This window comes from Leptidea sinapis, chromosome 7 (genome assembly GCF_905404315.1).
Source record: "Leptidea sinapis chromosome 7, ilLepSina1.1, whole genome shotgun sequence".
NCBI lineage: Eukaryota > Metazoa > Arthropoda > Insecta > Lepidoptera > Pieridae > Leptidea > Leptidea sinapis.
This window is the reverse complement of record NC_066271.1, coordinates 1,680,142-1,700,564: the sequence shown is the minus strand read 5'-3', so window position 1 is coordinate 1,700,564 and position 20,423 is coordinate 1,680,142. Positions and strand designations below refer to the sequence as shown.

At 34.2% G+C, this 20,423-nt stretch overlaps 2 protein-coding genes across 2 annotated transcripts in view; one reads left to right on the top strand and one right to left on the bottom strand.

Moving 5' to 3' along the window:
- Positions 1–499: 499 nt before the first annotated feature.
- The window catches only part of LOC126965530 (muscle-specific protein 20-like), a 29,812-nt gene continuing 9,888 nt past the window's right edge, over positions 500–20,423 (bottom strand). The window contains exons 2-4 of the mRNA XM_050809195.1: positions 4,320–4,531; positions 2,923–3,043; positions 500–1,199 (exon numbers count right to left, since the gene is read on the bottom strand). Of these exons, the coding sequence (XP_050665152.1) occupies positions 1,008–1,199; positions 2,923–3,043; positions 4,320–4,531 (525 nt within the window). The 3' untranslated portion in view covers positions 500–1,007. The remainder of the gene's footprint in view (positions 1,200–2,922; positions 3,044–4,319; positions 4,532–20,423) is intronic.
- LOC126965531 (myophilin) lies at positions 7,346–9,278 on the top strand. Its single transcript, XM_050809197.1, has 4 exons — positions 7,346–7,511; positions 7,910–8,109; positions 8,413–8,533; positions 8,602–9,278. The coding sequence occupies exons 1-4, from the start codon at positions 7,506–7,508 to the stop codon at positions 8,782–8,784; spliced, it is 510 nt and encodes a 169-aa protein (XP_050665154.1). The 5' UTR covers positions 7,346–7,505; the 3' UTR covers positions 8,785–9,278.

Sequence of the window (20,423 nt, the reverse complement as noted above, 5' to 3'; positions counted from 1 at the left end):
CTCCTTTAGTAACCACAACATCCACTTGGCAGTTACACTCGCGCCCCTGTTAAGATTTTTGGATATCACATGGGCTTTGGTAATGGCATTGTGAGTTATGTCATCAAAACAACTCACAATCTCTGTATTGTACAAAGGATTGTTTCCTTGTCGTCAACCGCATCTATAGGGAGGCTTGCTAAGTGATCTGCTTGCCAATTTACTTTCTCTGACATTAAAAAAATGATTATAGTAGTGTAACGAATTGGACGAATTTCGTATGGTATCCGAAAAGTAAATACAGCAAGGAGGTGAGTAGCTTACTTGAATTTTTACGAAGATCTGTATGAATATCGACATTGCAATATAAATTCACATACACTTTATGCTATCGCATACTAACGTCGGGCGATATTTAAGACTTTTACTTGCTCTAGGAAGTAAGTTAGTACCTACTCGCAATAGACTAACTACTTATGTTATTGTTAAATTTTAACTCACTTAAATTCGAGTAAAACAGTTTTTTAACATTTATTTATAAACATTTATTTCCATATTAAATGAGATATACAAATACAACATTTAAATATTAGTAATACATAACTTGTGATATAGAGAAGAGTTTAGTGTATTTATACTGATAATGAGAATTTAGAAAGAATTGACAATGCAAGGTATAAACTAAGATATTTTGCCTCGTGTCTTATTTATTATAAAAAAATAAATTTATGTACGTATTATGAATACCTACTATAGATAACGCAGTTGATACAGAGAAAAAAAACCGCTTAAAAATTTATTACCTAGTTACGATAATTTTAAGAAATATAGGAAAAAGGATATAAAATATAGGTACATGCCGTTAGCTGAATATTCGCATATTTTTTAATTATATAAATGGAAAACTTTTTTTAAACATAACCTAAAACAAAATAATTTTTACTACAGTAAAATAATTAAATAGACAATAATTTGCTGTTTAATAAAATATCTGATCTAAAATATCTAAATCGTTGAAGTAATGATCATTACTTTCCAAGGATAATTTTCCGGGATGCTCCAAAGTTTTGTCCCGACTGTGACGCCAATTTATTGGTTCCTGCCTGAAGTCCTATGACGGCTTCACCAGCGCGTAACACATCTTCGCTGAACTCGCGGCGGTTTTCTTCAGCTGGTCTGGGGCCTAGGCAAGGTCCACGCCATTCAGGATGTCTGTAAGCCTGTAATAAATGAGGGAGATTCAGGTAATTTTCCAATTATAGAGCATTGTTGGGAGATGCGTATTCTGCAAAATATAGACATTTGGTTGAGTGAACAACTTAAAACATCATATAATGTAGCATAGTCACCGCTGCGCACCAACTAGATACTGCAGGCGTAGTCGTAAAGTCCGGCAACTAATACTATGCCCAAGTGGGCGTACTCGCTCCAGTCTTGAACAATGTTGCGTAGTAAAACTTTGTTAAAATAACTGAGAACTCGTATCATCAGTAACTCTTTTGTATTTTATTAATTATTTCAATGTAAAATAACACAAAGGAATATAAGTTACGAAAGAAAGATACCATTCAATGTCAAGATATCACACACACAAACATCTTTACAAATAGCCAATACACACTACAATATAAAGCTGCCGTAATAAAAAAAGCTACTTTTCTTAGTTAGTGCGGTGTCTAGTAAGAGCGCAGTGGAGACCTATTCTTAACATAAGGCATACATATGAGATAAACTTTTAATTAGTAGTAGAAATAGAAAACCAGTGGGCATCCCACTGGTTTTGCACAGGAAGCCAGCTAGATTATGGGCACCACAACGGCACCTATTTCTGCATGAAGCAGTAATGTGTAAACATTACTGTGTTTCGGTCTGAAGGGCGCCGTAGCTATGAAATTACTGGGCAAATGAGACTTAACATCTTATGTCTCAAGGTTACGAGCGCAATTGTAGTGCCGCTCAGAATTTTTGGGTTTTCAAGAATCCTGAGCGGCATTGCATTGTAATGGGTAGGGCGTATCAATTACCATCAGCTGAACGTCCTGCTCGTCTCGTCCCTTATTTTCATAAATATAAAAATATTTAAGATTTGGTAGAACAATAGTGGGAACATCGTACGAGTTTGTTGTTAAAATGTCTTTAACGCGCGGCAGTTAACGATCTGGAAAAATGATAGGAGAAAACGAATCTAGAGCAAAACATGGATTGGATGGGAACATAACATCAACGATTTAGAATTTACGTGAATAACATCGCTGCTAATCCCTTAGCACTAAAAATATTTCCTAAGATTTCTGTAGATGAATGGGTGCGATAGTTTAAAGACATAATATTATGTGTGTTGCGAAATTCTTGCGTAGGCGACTGGGGCGATTGACTACCACCCAACAAAAGGTTTAGGCATATGGTGTGCCTTATTTGGACTCATAAAGCATTATAATTAGAATTCCAAGTGTTCAAGAATAAAGATATTTCATAACAAACTTGACTACTAACAAATTCTCAATATTAGAGGCGATAGTTGCAAGTCGATAGTTACACTGTTACAGGTGTGGATGCTGGAGGTATAAATGTTCCAAAAACCTCCAGAATGTCGCTAGAGTAGCAAGAGAATAAATCAATTTAGCCGTTGTTGACGGAGAGCAGGAAAGAAGAATAATTTTGGTGACGTAGAGTAGCTAATAGCTAATTATATCTCTCAAGGAGGGTCAAGAGAATTTATGATTTTTCTATACATATTAATTTATTGAAAATATACAAGATAAATGGTGCCACCCCGAAAATATGGCGGCGGCGATGCCCTTACTTAACGCCTTACGAAAACTTTTGACCTTAGATTTAATTTATACTCCAATTTGTTAGGCGTAGAAGATATTATGTCGAAGAGTAAACAATTATTTGTATGAGCCTATCCCTAATGAAAGCCAATACTAAGCAGGTACTTACCGTTCGTCCGATCGCGAAGATGGTTGTGGTAACAAGGGCGATGTTCTTCTGGTCCCATAGATCAGTAGTTTGGAACAAGTCCACATCCGGTACACCGTATTTAATACACGCTTTTTGGAACCTGGAACATAATTTTAATTTTGTACACAGAATACATGATGAACAGTAAAACTACCAGTTAGAGAAAGCTGCAGTCGTCTAGGTAAAAAGAGTACTACGTCTCCTGACAATTCTAACAATCCCAAACACGGCTTGGAGTCACAGTATTATCGAGGAGTTCCTATTCCCAACTGCCGGCTTTATCACCATAGTTCGAAGGTATAATATTTTCATTTCCTATTAATTTGTTTGGTTACAGTGACTTAAGTATCTTGTCATAATACGTACAATATTTAACTTTACAAAGTTCCGGTGGTCTCATCACAAGATCCACTTCATCAAATGATACTTTCTATATGCAAATCCTTTTTTTTGCTGTTGCAAAAAAAAACATAATATCATTTTTTTTTACAATGTACGTTTAATTGCAACCTACACCAATTCGGCATCGGATACCCTTTAAACGTTTTTTTTTTTCAAATCAAAAAAAATATCAAAAAGGTATAATATGAGGTAAGGGTCTATTTTTCCCATTTTACGGGCATTTTCGGAAACTTCAATCTACGTGTGATTATTTAGCGTGAAATGAACTTTGGGTTCAAGTCCTTGTAAGACTAGCGCGACTAGGTCAACTTTAAAAACAAATTTGATAGCGAAATTCTTCGTAGGAATGTCTAGGACTTACTCGCTGTTTATCCGTAAATCTTAAAAGCGTTGAATAACCTTACATTTAAATTCGAAATACCGAATATACGGCACGTATGAATGGCAACGACACTAGCCTTTGTGCCACCGATGGAGATATGAAGAAAAAAAAAACAAATAAAAATTTCGAATATTCTCCTATGTTTCCAGTCTGTTGAAAAGAGGGCATAATTTATTTGATATAAAGAAATAAAAAGATCGTGCCATAGTTCAATTAATTTAGAGAGAACTAATAGTAGGTACGCGTATTGAATTTTGTCAAATTATATTTTAGTCTGTGGCAAAATCTCTGGTTTTACACCTAGCGGGAAATTATTGTCAGTAAGAAAATAAGAAAAATACTGTACTGTTTCTCATGAAATTCTCAGGCATTATTCATAGCCTAATCAATAATCCTCTGAAGTTTAGTAGCGACCCAATCAATAGATTTGTGGCTCTTTGGCAAGGTGGCCCTGCATTGTTTACATATATGACATGAACTGAGATATTATCAGTCGGAAGACATATCCTCCTCCAACCTATTCCGGCGATCTTGACCAGATCATCGGTCCATCTTCCGGAAGACTGGAGGACGGAAGTTAAGATATACTTACTGACTAATGTTGTCCATGAACTTATAGTCTCCACCAGAAATGTTGACCTTGGGTACAATTCCGGGCTGCAGCCTGTTCATGAGTTTGCAGAGTATGATACCATCACGCAGTGCTAGCTCGTACGGAAGGTTGGATGGGAACTTCTCCCCAATTACGGCTTCGATCCATCTCTGTGCTTCTAACTCCTTCTCGGGTTCACGCTTTCCAGCACACTGTAAATTAACAATAGAAATTTAGGCTAACTGGATAAAAATAGAAACCCGTTGAATTTCTTGCACGAGTTCTGCTCATATCTTGAAATGTGTGGATATTTTTAACGTTCAATAAGTGACTTAAAATCCTGTTTTCAATATAAAATTGTTGGAAATATAAATTTGAATATGATAAAACTTAACTGTTTTGTAAATTTCTTTTATTTAATTTGAACGAGCGTACCGCTCACCTAGTTAAGTTAAGTAATCACCACCGCCCACATTCTCTTGCAACATAACCCGGAAACACCCAGAAGTTTATATAAAACTAGTGGACCCGACAGAAGTTGTCCTGTACACACGTCTTAAATTTGAAAAATTTGTCCAGCCGTTAGGAAGATTTCACTGAAGAATCAGGAGAATTATATTATATGGACGGAATTGAGAATCAAAACCAATGTCAAATTCACTGGAACACACAAAAAAATCATCAAAATTGGTCCAGCCGTTTAGGAGGTAGTTCAATTGTGAATCTAAACCGTTCTCGAATCCACCTCAAGACACACAGAAAGTTTCATTAAAATCGGTTCCGCCGTTAAGGAGGAGTTCAGTTACAACAGACGCACAAAAGATATATTATATCTAAGATAGCACTGCGTAGCGACAGGCGACTTGCATCAATCAAATATTGTTTATATGACATTGACATCTCTCACCGAGGCTATTACTCCCACACAAAGATGCATTACTCTCAAATACAAGTGATATACGATGCACTTACATCTTCTAATATTATATCGTATCGTCGCAATCACACGTACCCAATCACATTAGTTATTTTCACATGGACACCTACTTATGTAGGTAAATAACAGAAAACATTGACATTTGACGTGCCTATATGAAAATCTATATATTAATTATGAACGTAACGTAAAGAGAAATCTAAATACCCTTTTTTAAAATTATTGTGCGGACGGATGAACGTGTACCGACTTTTGAACGGTACACTAAAAGAAATCTTGAGATGAGTTGTTTTGTAACTGAACGAAGTTAAAAGCCGGATATTGCGTCGTGGATTCGAAGCGGTATTTTATCAAATTAGGCCAAGCAAAGTAGAACGAGAATTGAGATGTTTTCCAGCGGATTGTATTTATTAATATTACTTATTGGTCAGTACTTTTATATAGCTATAGGTATGAAATTTTTGTAAGGATTTAAAAGCCATTTTTATCTATCTATGGTGATATATATGTCATTTGGCTTGGCACTGACTTAAAACCTATTAATAGTAAGGTATAATACCTATCAAAGGTAAAGGTTTGCATAAGAGGTGTATTATATTACATTTTTAGTTATTTGATACTTTCAGTTTTTGAAGTCGGTTTTTTTGAACGTAGTTTTTTTATACAAATTGTTTTTTAATTACTTTATATTATGGTAATATAACGTTTGCTGGGTCAGTTAGTATCGTATACTAATCTCTAATATCTATCGCTATTTTTGACACTGTATGATAATCTATCTATATATATAAAAATGAATTGATGTTCGTTAGTCTCACTAAAACTCGAGAACGACTGCACTGATTTGGCTTTTTTGTTGTTAAATTAATTGTAGAAGTCCAGAGAAGGTTTAGAATGTGAATAAATATGAAAATGCTCGGAATTAAACAAAAACAACGATTTTAGATTTTCCTTTGATGTGTCCCCCGACGTTCAAAAATCAAATTAAGATAATCGTTTAAAATGAATAACGTATTAGAATTTTTATATTATCTTTCTAACTTTCTCAGCAGGTAAAAGATAAACGTATTTTTGATTAACTATAGTAGGTAGATTTTCCTACAGTTGTTAATTACTGCCGGGTGAGCTAGTATTGCATAAATTGTAATTTTTTTACCGAATCAAAAAAATAATACTGGGAGAGTTTGTTGCGCTGCTTCTTATTCGAAAGTATTTCGAATCTATTTCGAAAAAAAACTTGGCTTTAAAAGTCAAAGTCAAATAAACCTTATTAAATTAAGCTAAAACTAAGCACCTTTGAATCGCCACTATAAATATTTTTTATAAATTACTCTTACTGTGCTCTACTAATTAAAATTAGTATCTTCCATATTATGCTCGGAAAAAGTAGAGCTCGTGAGAAGAACATACAAGAAACTCAACGACAACTCTTTTTAATCAAATAGAGTATTTTTCAATGGCTGTAATATACATTAAAACTAGTTTGTAAGGTGCTGCATCCTATACATGAATCGTGTCTAAATAATGTTAAATATTTCATAAAAAGTATTAAAGATTCATCAACCTTTAGAGCTTGAATTCATTGTATGTGAAGGAGGCTTAGTGAACATGATAGTCATGCTTCTGTCATTATTAGTTTGAATGGATGCGATTATCCAACAAATTCAATGATTTATTAACTATAACAGATCGACCTGGCACTACAAGAAGTACCCGTTCAAGAGTTGACGCATAGACCAGGTATCATATCCTTCGCACATATTTGAGGGAAGGAGACGACCCCTTAGTATTTTGGGGATGGAAATAAAGTTATTACTTTGTATTTTATATTTGATAGGTAAATGGTGAGTTTATTTCACTTGCAATATACAATGAATTGCATACATCATTTAATATCTTAAATTTAATATCGCCACTATTGTTTATTTTATAATTTACTTGTTGATCGGTTATTATACCTAATAACTGTTACTAGACCGTTAAGCTGTGTTTACATTATATAAAATGAATGTATTTTCGTACATCTCGTTAGCAATGAGTTATTACATCCGTATAGACATGCAAACGTAACTGAAAAACAATGTTGTAATGACTAAAATTATGTGTGCGTTTGAGCTTGGGCGGAGTGACGTCCGCTTTCAGATACAGAGTGGTTTGGGCGGGCGGATCGCAGACGCCAGTACATTTGCTGATATCAAGCAGAAAACTCGTCTTTTAAGTGTATTCCAAAAGTTCTGTGACCTTACAAAATGCCTGTAAGACACTTAATTACTACAACCTTTACTTTTAAAATGTTTTGCTCATTCCTTTGATTAAATATTGCTTTAAAATTCAATAACAACTAATGTATTCGTGTTAACTTTTTAAAATCATATTTAACATTATTTTCCAGCTTGTTTGCAATAGTTTATATATTTTTTTGTTTTGTTACTTGTTTTACTAGTGACTGCCAACATAATTACAAAGTAACGAAGCCAGCCAAAACTTTCCTTCTATCCATCAAATGAGATCAGACGTATGTTTAACTTGCATGTTATTTTTGGACATCTTTCTGGAATCTCCCCGTTTTAACGACTTGGCACTGGAGCGAATGTTTTATGGCCGGCGTTCAAAACTGTTTTATTTACGTATTAAATAAATACAACGTTTACAGCCTAGAAACAAGGAACAAGAACAGGAGGTTCTCAACTGGATCACAGCTGTTACTGGAGAGCCCTTGCCCAATGGAGCTTATGAAGATGTACTGAAAGACGGTGTTGTTTTGTGTAAGCTTATAAACAAATTGTCTCCTGGATCTGTTAAGAAGATACAAGAGCGAGGCACGAACTTCCAACTTATGGAGAATATTCAAAGGTAATAAAAGTAAAGAATTAGTTGTAGTAAAGAATTTCTTATAGTGATTGATAGTTCTATTTATAAAGTTCATGTGGATTAAGTATTGATGCAAATCGTACAAGTTAGGAAAGTTGACAGGACCGATATAATATACGGCTCCTATTGCTCTTCTATTCCATCTATTCTATCCACATATTGCTCTTCTACTTGTAAGTGATACCAGAATTACATGGACGTTGCAAATCCCAGAAGGGAAGTACCTTAATGAAGGTAGTAATCTTAGAACATATTCTGAAATAATAATATAAATATATTTGACAGATTCCAGGCGGCCATCAAAAAGTACGGCGTACCCGAGGAAGAAATTTTCCAAACAGCCGACTTGTTTGAAAGACGCAACATTCCCCAAGTGACCTTATGTCTCTACGCGTTAGGAAGAATTGTAAGTCTATCATTTATCAATTAATAACAATAAATTATCGACTCAACCTAACATTTTATTCTTTCTAGACTCAGAAACATCCAGAATGGACCGGTCCCCAACTCGGCCCCAAAATGGCAGATAAAAATGAACGTACGTTTACTGAGGAACAGCTGAGAGCTCACAATGCAGAACTGAATCTTCAGATGGGCTTCAATAAAGGTGCTTCTCAAGCCGGCCTTGGATCCTTTGGAAATACACGCCATATGTAATTGTCTTATATTATTTATACGTCTAGATAGATTGTGATAGCTGTGAAATTGTAGAAAAAAAATGGGGTTGACAGTGAACCTCTATTTTGAGCAATGCACGCACACTAACACAAAGTGACATACAAATCGCGAGTGTAAGACGCAGCTTGTCACCCACACTGAACTAATAAACCGGGCCTGTTTCCATCGGTTGGCTAGCAGCAAGAGACTCTATCTAGGCGTATAATTTGTCTAAGATTATTGTGTTCAAATATTTTATTCGATAAAGTGATTAATCAGTATTTTCGTTTAATGTGTAAGTTCTATTATTATGTTTCAATATTTTTTTTACTTGCTTGCGGCAATGAATGTATGTAATAGCTTTTTACCAACTTCGCGATTTAACTATAATATTTATTTTTATTTAAGTATTATATCTAACGTTTATTGATGTAAGTTTTGATTATATTTTGTACATATTTTTACAATAAACATAATGGTTTTTAAAATGTTAATGATATTATTTATTTCTTAAAATTCCTTATTATAACTTAAGTAAAATAAAGTTTCTTAATAATTAGGCGGATAACTTAAAAATCTGTCGAAATAAAAAGCTATATTATTATCGAATTGTCAATTAAAAAGTGCACGGAATTCATGTTTCTGTATGAAGGATTTTAGTGCATTGCTAAACTATAGGTATATGAAAGTTTTCATATCAAAGTAGATTTTCAGGGAAAATTTGTTCTACTCTTCAACATAATATTTAGTTGCATCAAAACTTGTACAACTGTACATTGGATGTCCCTTTGTATTAATAACTACAGGGTGGCTTTTTGAGAAGGGCGGTGATGGCCAAGCCGGAAACTACGAGACTTAGAGGAAAGTCGTGTAGTGTGTGTATCATCTTTATACACATATGCACACACTCATCTCTCCAACTAATATATAAGTAGTTGCATTGCATAATAAAGGGGCTTATTATCGCAGTCAGACTATAATCATTTCAATACCCGAACCTCCAACATCGCATGTCGACCCTGCCAGGATGTTATACATGATGATACACACACTACAGTCGTGAAAGGAGTCATGCTCTCGATTTATAAGAAACCAATAACTTCCTGATTAGTTTTTAAAATTTCTTGAACTTTTCACGAAAATCATCCAGAATGATTTTTTAAAAAAATTACATCCAGTATTATTGAACCAATGGACTGTCTTGCTGATAAGGATCAAACTTTGGAAAGATATGTATATTTTTTCCGACTTGACCATAACCGCCATTCTCAAAGAAACATCCTGTATAAGTGTAGCAAAATATATACGCAGTACTAACGCCATAATACAAACTTTTATTAGCAAAGTTAACACTTTGTAACTGTAATTACATAATAATACATAACGTACTGGTTACCATGTATCGATTATATAAATAGGTTCGTGGGAACTTATTGTCCGTAATAAAAACTCACATTAAAACACAAACAACACGATATGAAATGAAATGACGTAATCCTAAAATAACAATGCAACAAATTATAATATGAGTATTAAATCATTCAAGTTTTTTCAGACAAACTCTAATTTTAGACCACTTATCTCTTAAACTTAAACAACTTTTTACAAAATGTAGATCTTTACGCCAGTTTACACGGCACTAATACCAGAATACTAATTTTAATATTTTTAGTGTGTCATTCTCTGTCTCTCTGTTTGTTTGTTTAGGCTAACCTTCAAGTCGGATAGAGAACTAGGAAAAAGTTTATAAATCCTTTCTCCATTCAAGACAAACGGGCGTATAACTTTTAGATTATTACTTATTAAGTTATATAATAAGCAAGGAAGACTGAGAAACCTGTTAACATCCTAAATTGTTATAATACTAATAATAATCTCATAGATAATTCAATCGATCACTCTATATTGACATCATCAGGGTGATAACCTAGCATAAAATGAACCCACGCTATACTTCTAAAAATATAATGTTATAATGGTGTGCAAAAGGCAATATGAATGCATATTCAAATGTTCATGCAATATTTAAAAATATAACACAGCGATGAAGAAATCGTAAAAGTTGCCAAAACTTTATTATTTATTAATTTTGAAGTGTTCTGAGGAGCATCTTGGCCTAATTATAATCTGGTACGCGTAATGGATCGAACGAAAATAGATTGTAATTTGGCGGACCTATAAATAAAGTTAAATATGTAAGTAACGATGATCATAAACCTTTGAATATACAGTAAAACATCTGTAAGTCGAATTTCAAGGAAAACACGGTCACTTCGGAAAAGTTCTTATTATTCAGAATATAGAGTTTTTGAACTGTGAAGGATTTTGAATTAAGAAGGTTTTTGGGGCTTTTATAACGAAACGATTTTTCGTGTTGTAGTAGTTTGCGAATAATCGAGGTAATAATGGACACCTTTTTCCGCACCCAGTGAGATAAAACAAACCTGTACATAATATAAATTCCGAGTTAAGAGTGAGCACGAACGAGTTGAAAAGTTACTGCGGATTATTTTCCTCCCAGACCTATAGGATAAGAGTAAAACTGAGAAATTTTCATTGACTTTTTTAATGGAAGACGAGGAAAAACGAGTGTACGGGTCACCTGATGTTAGGTTATTGGCCTTTTAGAAATGTATAAACATAAACTTGTTATGCCTACTACTCGATTAAGTCGAGTTAGTAATTCTTTTATTGGGTGATGTATATGCTTCTACAAAATGATGAAAAAAGTTTGTGTTGGAAAGGTTACTATAGCACAAACGAATTTCTTAATGATACCATAGACTGCGAATAAAGCGAACACCTTCAGGCTCTTTCATTATAAATGTTTATTGTGCGATATTACAATCCATATTTTTATTTAAAAAAAAGCCCGTTCTTCTCAGGTCTGAGACAATCTTTTTTGAACGGGTTGTAGTTTTTTTTTTTTTAATAAAATATTTGAATTTGAAGGTTGTATCATCCAGGAAATACCGCACAAGGAAGCTCACTCCACAGCTTGGTTAAACGTGGACTAAAAATTCCACGTTTAACCATCCAAGATGGTGTGGATGATTCACGATGACTTCTGGACTTCAATAAGTTTAGAACTAAACTTAAAAATTATTCTTAAATCAATAGTGAACGATTTTTCGTAACAACATACTATTCATAAACCGGTTTAAACTGGCTTTAAATATAAAAGATTACACAACTTATCGTCGACAGCAAGGTTCTTAATTAGTCGTGAAATGACACGTGCTGTAATTAATATCGTATGAGTATTTATAGTTTATACTTTGAGCATGGAAACTATATTGTTGTGGGTGTTAGATACATACACCTACCAGTGGGAGGGGACCATCCTTTGCACAGGATGCCGGCTAGATTATGCGTACCACAACGGTGCCTATTTCTACCGTGAAGCAGTAATGTGTAAACATTACTATGTTTAGATCTGAAGGGCGTCGTAGCTAGTGACATTACTGGGCAAATGAGACTTAGCATCTTATGTCTCAAGGTGACGAGCGCAGTTGTAGTGACGCTCAGAATTTTTGATTTTTTTCAAGAATCCTGAGTGGCATGGATAGTAATGTGTAGGGCGTATCAGTTACTATCAGCTGAACGTCCTGGTCGTCTAGTCCCTTATTATCATAAACAAAAAACTCACGATATACTAGCGTATAAACGACCTGACAGTCAAGCTAGTGGTTTGGTATTCAAAATACTGCCGAGCTAATTGTCAAGCGTGGCTGACTGTTTACGACTTGTCAATCAAAGTTGTTTACAGTAACTAGATTATCTTTTAGAGATAGATTGTCTTTTCTTTCTATTTTGCTTTATCTCCGTTAGAGATATTCTTTTCTCCTGCACGCTTTATTTATTTATTTATTAAATAGAAAGCCAATGTTGTATAATATTTTACAATACTAGCTGACCCAGCAAACGTTGTATTGCCGGTATTAAAATCGCGATACAAAAGTAACTGTTGATCGTAGATGGGTGGAAATTTGAAGTTGTATGTATTTGTTAAACCTGACTCATAATCAAACAAACTAAAAAAAAAAATAATAAAATTAAAAAAAAAAATCGTGTGTACCAACCTTAACATTTAGGGGGATGAAAAATAGATGTTGTCCGATTCTCAGACCTACCCAATATGCACTCAAAATTTCACGAGAATCGGTCAAACCGTTTCGGAGGAGTTCAATGTTTAACACCATGACACGAGAATTTTATATATTAGATTAATCCTTATTTCTTAAGCAAACTCTTAAATATATATGATAGAAATTATGTACCTCACTTTGAGGATGAACTGCAAAACAATATATATATTTTTTTTTAAATTTATATTAATAAAAACGTTACAAAAAACACTAAAATTAAAACAACTAAAATGTAATGAATAATTGAAATACAATTTGAATTAAAAAATATTTCAATCTGAGAATAAAAACAAAATAAAACAATATGTAATCTATACTAATATTATAAAGCTGCAGTGTTTGTTTGTTTGTTTGAACGCGCTAATCTCTGGTACTACTGGTCCGATTTGAATGATTCTTTCAGTGTTGGGTAGTCCATTTATCGAGGAAGGCTATAGGCTATGTTTTTTTTTTCAAAATTAGGGATCCGTAATAAAATTGCTATTTTGTTACACAAGGTGTAAAATCGAAAACCTATTTTTGCGTGCGCTGCAAAAACTATTGACAATAGAACAAAATGATGTACAGGCTATAATATAGGCAATATTTTATTACTTATAAAACTATCGCGTGAATTATACTTTATATGGCAAAACAACGTTTGCCGGGTCAGCTAGTATATAATAATATGAAAACTAAAAGAGTCTTTCCTAGGTGGTGGACTTCGTTTGTCTATACGCTACTATATTGTAGTCTATTGTGGGTGTCAGATACAATCGTCAATCTACACAGTAATATTATAAATGTTTTAAAAGCGGCCATTCAACTTCGCTTCATAAATCATGTTGTATATTTAAAATGACATTCACTGGTTCCACTATTTGTTATTATATTTTTATATATTTTCCTGTAGTCGGTTGTTTGATATTGTTCTTGTTTGGAGACAAATATTGGCGGAATTAACATCAAAGAAAACCTAAAACATTTGGATAATTATTATGGACTTCTGCAAAGTAACGCCTACTTCAAAATTTTTTTGAAGTTATACTTCCTTTGGCGCGATTGCCACCTGAATTCTACATTGTGAAGTTAGTTCTAGGTGGCATGAAAATCGATAACTATGTTCAAGTTGTATATTCTAGTATTTTTATATTTAGAACACGTGTTTCGTAACAGTACAATTAAACAGTGTGAATAAATAAATATTATTTTGGTGTTTTTATGAAATCAATTTCATATACGACGGTGATAGTATTTACCAATAATTTATTAGTATATCTATATATATTGAATATTAGTGATAAAAATGATTTGAATAAACTGTTTTGAGTGCATTAAAATTAATTAATTTTCTATACTTGTTCATATTAAACCTAAATTCTGAGTGTTTATACTATCTTTGATCTTAACTTATTGTTAAAATTTGATTTATTTTTCCATACGCCAAAGAAGTATAAATTCTAACGCGTGTACATAAGTACACACACTCTTTTATTTATTTGTAAACGAAACTTGTATGTGTAACCTAGCGCACGGATACTAGATTACTTACATGTTGTTCCGAAATGATATTATGAAAAATTCATTTATTTAAGCGAATGATGTATTTTTTATTTTTTTTTATGATAACGGTTAAGTAGTTCTAACAGTGTGTTCATTGTAGCCACGCTGCATAATTTGTAACATATAGATAGATATGATAAAATAAACACAGCGGTGGTTATTGCACATTTATTAACGTAATTTTTTTTCACTCTATTCATGTATGTCACTGAAAAGAACTTATGAATGTCAAAAGAACTTTTTTTTTCTTGTTGAATCTACTGCTACTTCGTAAAGGGTTGAGCTAATGAGAAAAAGTAGCAATAAACTCATTGCTACTCGTTTAAATCAAGATTTACATTTTCATCGTTTTACAAATCATTTAAATTACAATATAATATGTAAAGTGATGCAACAAAACTACTCAAACGTCAAAAAGTCAATGTCCTACACGAGTAAGTCAAAAAAGTAAATGTAATTTAATACAAAACAAAAGCTATTGAGTACAGTAGCTGCATCATCCACACACACAGTAAATAAACCAAGGTATTCTGTGAGCATTTTATAGGCGATTATAAAAAAATACATAATAAATTAATTATTCACATAATGTTTTGATTTATTTGCAAGACTCTTGTCAGGACTTTGCACCGGCTGAATTTGATGATACAAATTCGAATTAATAAATATAACGCCTTGCTTTTTTGTAGCAGCAAAGTTTTACATACACGTATTGGCCGCTATGTTTACTTTTTATATAACTTATTGACCCGTGCTATAATTTTGTACGTAGTGAAAGTTCACAAATTCAAATTCAAATATTTTTATTCAAAATAGGATTCAAAATCACTTATTGAACGTAAAAAACTACCACCAATTCAAAATAGACTGCCTCAAACATGAGAAGAACGGACGCAAGAAACTCAGCGGGCTTTTTTTATATATAAAAATATGGATTACAATGTGATATCGGACAGTAAACATTTATAATTTAAGAGCCTGAGGGTGTTCTCTTCATTCGTTTATGCTATATTAAACTTTCCCACACAAACAAAACGAAGAACACTAAAAGAAGGTATTTATTTAAAAGCCTGACGGTGGTCGCTTTATTCCTAATATCTGGTTAAATTAAGACAGTCATCTATGTTATAGAAACTACTACCACACAAACGTTTTTTAATAATAATTCTTTTGAATTTCGAAATACATTTGTTTTTAATATTTTCTGGGATCTTGTTGTAAAAGTAGGTAGTACATCGCCCAACAAAAGACTTACTAGCTCGACTTAGCAGAGTAGTAGGCCTTCTATGTTTATGTTAGTGCCTGGTGTGAATGGTTATGACAGTTTTTAGCAAATTCCCTTATACATACGTACATACATAACATATAAAGAAAATATTGAGAGGCAATAGTTAAGATGTTTATTTCTTTAAATTTTGCTCTCAATGACTCTTTAGGACCCAGGTTATAAATAGCGCGAATATCCCTCTTCTGCAGCATAATGATGGTGTTGATATCATTGATATGATTGGCATTGCCCCATATCAATATACCATAAGACATACTATGAATAGAATACATAGAAAGCCGAATATTCGTCAGTTTGTCTCAATAATATTTCACTAAATGATCATATTATTTTCAAAAGATCGCTCAACAATAAATGTTTATTTTGAACCGGTGCCAATTAATAACTCACTATTCAGTGATGAGATTTTCTTAAGCATGACATAACTACATTAGTCCACTTGTAATACATTCATCGCCCTGAATAATTACCAAGGTCTTATGAAGGGTTTGCCAAAAGCGTGGTAAATACCGTACGGTTGGACATTCCAGATAATATTATATTCGATGACAAATTTTTATTTTAAGTCTCAAACCGCTAACTGTTTTGTTTTTATTAAAGAGGAGGACAAACGAGCACTTGGGTCACCTAGCAGTTTTTTTTTGTTGTTTTTACCAGTGGGAGGCTCCTCCTTTGCACAGGAAGCGGGCTAGATTATGAGTACCACAACGGCGCGGCACCTATTTCTGCTGTGAAGCAGGAATGTGTAAACATTATCGTTTCGGTCTGAAGGGCACCGTAGCTAGAGAAATTACTGGGCAAATGAAACTTAACATCTTATGTCTCAAGGTGACGAACGCAATTGTAGTGCCGCTCAAAATTTATGGGTTTTTCAAGAATCCTGAGCGACACTGCATTGTAATGGGTAGGGCGTATCAATTACCATCAGATAAACGTCCTGCTCGTGTGGTCCCTTATTTTCATAAAAAAAAATATCTGATGTTACAAGTGACACATCGCCACCTACATTCTCTTGCAACACCAGAGGAATCACAGGAGTACATCACAAGGAAGCTCATTCCACAGATTGGTTGTACATGGAAGAAAGTTCTTTAAAAACCGCACTGTTGAGGAACGCCGCATATCCAGGTGGTGGGAATGATATTGTAATTTCTGATGCAAATGTGGAACTCGGCGGCAGGAATGACGTCAAACAGCTCTTTGGAACACTCTCCGTGATAGTGAGAATGTTTCTGACCTCATACATCTTCAAATACATAATATCAATTCGAAAACCGAAAACACATTGTAATGTGGCGGTCGAGGATACCAAAATATCAACCCTTCGATAGATGGAAACAGAGTTAAAAAAAGGCCCTTAAATTTAAAATATTATACCATATTTTTATAATAAGAAAAGAAAGCCCGCTGAGTTTCTTGCGCCCGTTTTCTCAGTAGGCCTACTCCTAAAATTGATATTCGATAAATCGTGGCATTAGTCGTGTCGAATCCTACTCTTAGTTACGTCGTATTCAATGTCGAAACGATGATTGAACGAACGAAACATTATTCAATATTATCGGTCCTAACCCTATTCTTAGTTGAAAATGTCAGAGACGAATATTCGAATTTCACAAATAATCAAACGTCTCTTTTACGATAATCTCAACGACACCATCTAGGCTGTCGTTGCTATTATCGTTTCAAGTTGTATAGATATATTTGCCATACAATATACATAGTTAATAAATATTATTAAAATAAATTTATGTGGTTTACTATTCAAGAGGATTTTTTTACTACTAAGTTATTTAAGTCATTTTGTTGATCGTTTATGCGTAGAAATAATGCAAATCGCCGCCTGAGAAATAGGAAGTTGACGAGAAGGGTTGAGTTACTTTTTTTACATTTTATTATCCGCGAGTTTTGTATTATTTATTCAATTTTAAATGGTCATATCATATTCATTACATATTTTTTTAACATTTACATTATGTGTAAATAATACCAAATTGGTGGTGCAGAGTCTGGCATGGTCCTTAGCGCCTAAACTATGTTTTGACTTTTGACACTTCACAGCGAAAAAGCACAGATAATGTTTAGGTTTGAACATATTACATTCACACTAACATCGTAAAAAAATCAAAATATTAGTCTATGGTAACGATAAACGATAAGGAATTCGAACATTTGTTAGAGTAGGTTAGTTCCGATATATTCGGAGTATTATCGTATCGTTCCGAATGTATCGTTGTCGATTTTGCGAGTAGACCTCCAGGTCTGAGGCATATTTTTTCGAATGGGTGGTAGTAGGATATATAAAGCGGCCGATAGAAACATGTGCTGTGAAATCATAATATTGACAATGTTTTGTCTCTACGGTACACATTGCGAGATGTGTCTTGTCTTGTCCTTTACCCTTTGCCCGACTTCGCGTTATGCAAGTCTCGCCAACAGCATTCACTCCACACTCAAGGCCGTACTTGCGCCTGTACACATTCTCTCCTACTTAGGAAAATAGTGCAGTCATATAATCATTGTTATTAATATGAGACAACAATACTTTTGAAGTGATAACTTCGGGAGGGTAAACCGCTCTGTTACGTAAAGCGATACTTCCGTCAGAAAAAATCATTTGAAACTATTTTTAAGGGTAATAATTTACTAAATGGTTTTAAGAAAATTATTTAAAATTTCTCGGTAATATTTTTGGCAAAATCTCCGAGTGTATTTGTTTCCTTAATACTAGTTTTGTAATTAATAATAAATAAAAGTTTTCTTTATTATTTACTTTCTGACGTTTGCGACATTCATTAGTTTTTTTGGTTTCTTCGTCCATTAGGACAGGCAAAGGTTTCAATATAGCCATATTCGTTAATATTTAATAATTAGTTGTTAAAGCAAAGATTTTTAGATGACATTAGACATACAATGTAAAGTGGGAGGATCCTTTGCACAGGAAGGGCGCCATGGCTAGTGAAATTACTGGGCAAACGAGACTTAACATCGTATGTCTCATGGAGGCGAGCGCAATAATTGATGCAATATCAGTTTTAACAGGTTCATGAATTTTCTATTATTTGTTATAGTCTCTCGTAACTTATTGAAAATCTCTATGGACATATCCAGTGGACCATCTGCATGCATTTTAAGTCGGGAGATTGGGATCATTACCTTGTTGTGATGTCTGAGTATTTAGTGGGAACATCTAATCGTTTTGTGTAAAAATCACGATATAAGCGAACTTTACTAGTTTCTAAGATATAGATACAGGCAGGGTAATGTACGATTGTGAAGATATAATTTAGTATGTGTTTGAGTCGATCGCCTTCAGACGGTAGATTACCATATTATACTAGTCCCATATCTAAACATAATTATTTTATTTGTATTTATTTAATTTTATTTGTATCAAGATTTACGGACGTTGCGGGATTCGAACCCATAATAATTACATTAAGCTGAAGTTTTTTTTATTATTTAGTTACAAAACGTGCGCGACACGATAGCAGGTATAACGCCCTGCCCATTACAATGCTGAGCCGCTCAAGATTCTTAATTGAACCCAAAACAGAAGTTAGTGAATCTTTTTATGGAAAAAGAAGGAGAAATGAGAGTACGGGTCACCTGGTGTTAAGTGACCACCGCCGCCCACATTATCTTGTAACACCAGAGGAATCACAGGAGCGTTGCCGGCCTTGAACCCATGTCGTATCGTCCCGGATCACAACAACGCACAAGGAAGGTTTGTAAATTACTGGCGTAATGAGACTTAACATCTTGTCGCACTGAATTTTGGGTTGAGGCAAACTTTTCTTGGACAAAATCTTGGTCTCAATGATCCTTGTTCAATTCAACCTCAAAAGCCTCGCCTAGTATCGGAATTCTGGGTCCCAAAATCTCGACTGATTGCCTATTCCGCGGTCATCTGGAACGCAAAGTCAAACTGGCTTCGAAGAAATGAATAAATAGAGCACGGCAATATTTCAAACCGGCCCACATTCTAGCGCTCTACAAAGAGCAGGTACAGCACATATGGAGTATTGCTGTCATCGCCGGTCTGGCGCATCCCAGTATCAGCTTGACCGCGTGCAACGCAGAGCTGCTTGAATTGTCGGGGACCCAGTGCTCAGTGAACGGCTATTTAATTTGGCGTCCCTTTATTGTGTGTCTTCTACCGCATGAATCATGGGGAGTGTTCCGAAGAGCTGTTTGACTTGATTCCTGCCACCGAATTCCACCTTCGCTGGACACGCCACAAATAAGGATATCATCCCCACCATCATTCCTTCCATGTTCGACCAAGCTGTGGAATGAGCTTCCTTGTACAATGTTTCCTGGGTGACTTCTAAATAAGCACGAACACTTTTCTAAAAAACCGGCTACGCTCTTGTGATTCGCCAATCCTCTGGTGTTGCAAGAGGATGTAAGCGGCGGTTGTCACTTAAATCAGATGACCGATACGCTCGTTTGTCCTCTCATCCATAAAACAAAATATTTCAATTAATATAATATCAATTTGCACAACCCGGAAATCATAAACATAATCTGCTTTACATATGAATTTGCGACATTATATCCCCGTTCAGGGAACTGATGACACGGAACGAACGTAACAATTTATTACGCTATGCAGGCTTACATTACGATTGCACGACTTAGACGAACCTGTTCGACTTGAT

Coding starts and splice junctions, on each gene's coding strand:
- LOC126965531 (XM_050809197.1), top strand. Junction 8,110..8,412: donor CTTATGGAGAATATTCAAAG/GTAATAAAAGTA, acceptor TATATTTGACAG/ATTCCAGGCGGCCATCAAAA. Junction 8,534..8,601: donor TCTACGCGTTAGGAAGAATT/GTAAGTCTATCA, acceptor TATTCTTTCTAG/ACTCAGAAACATCCAGAATG.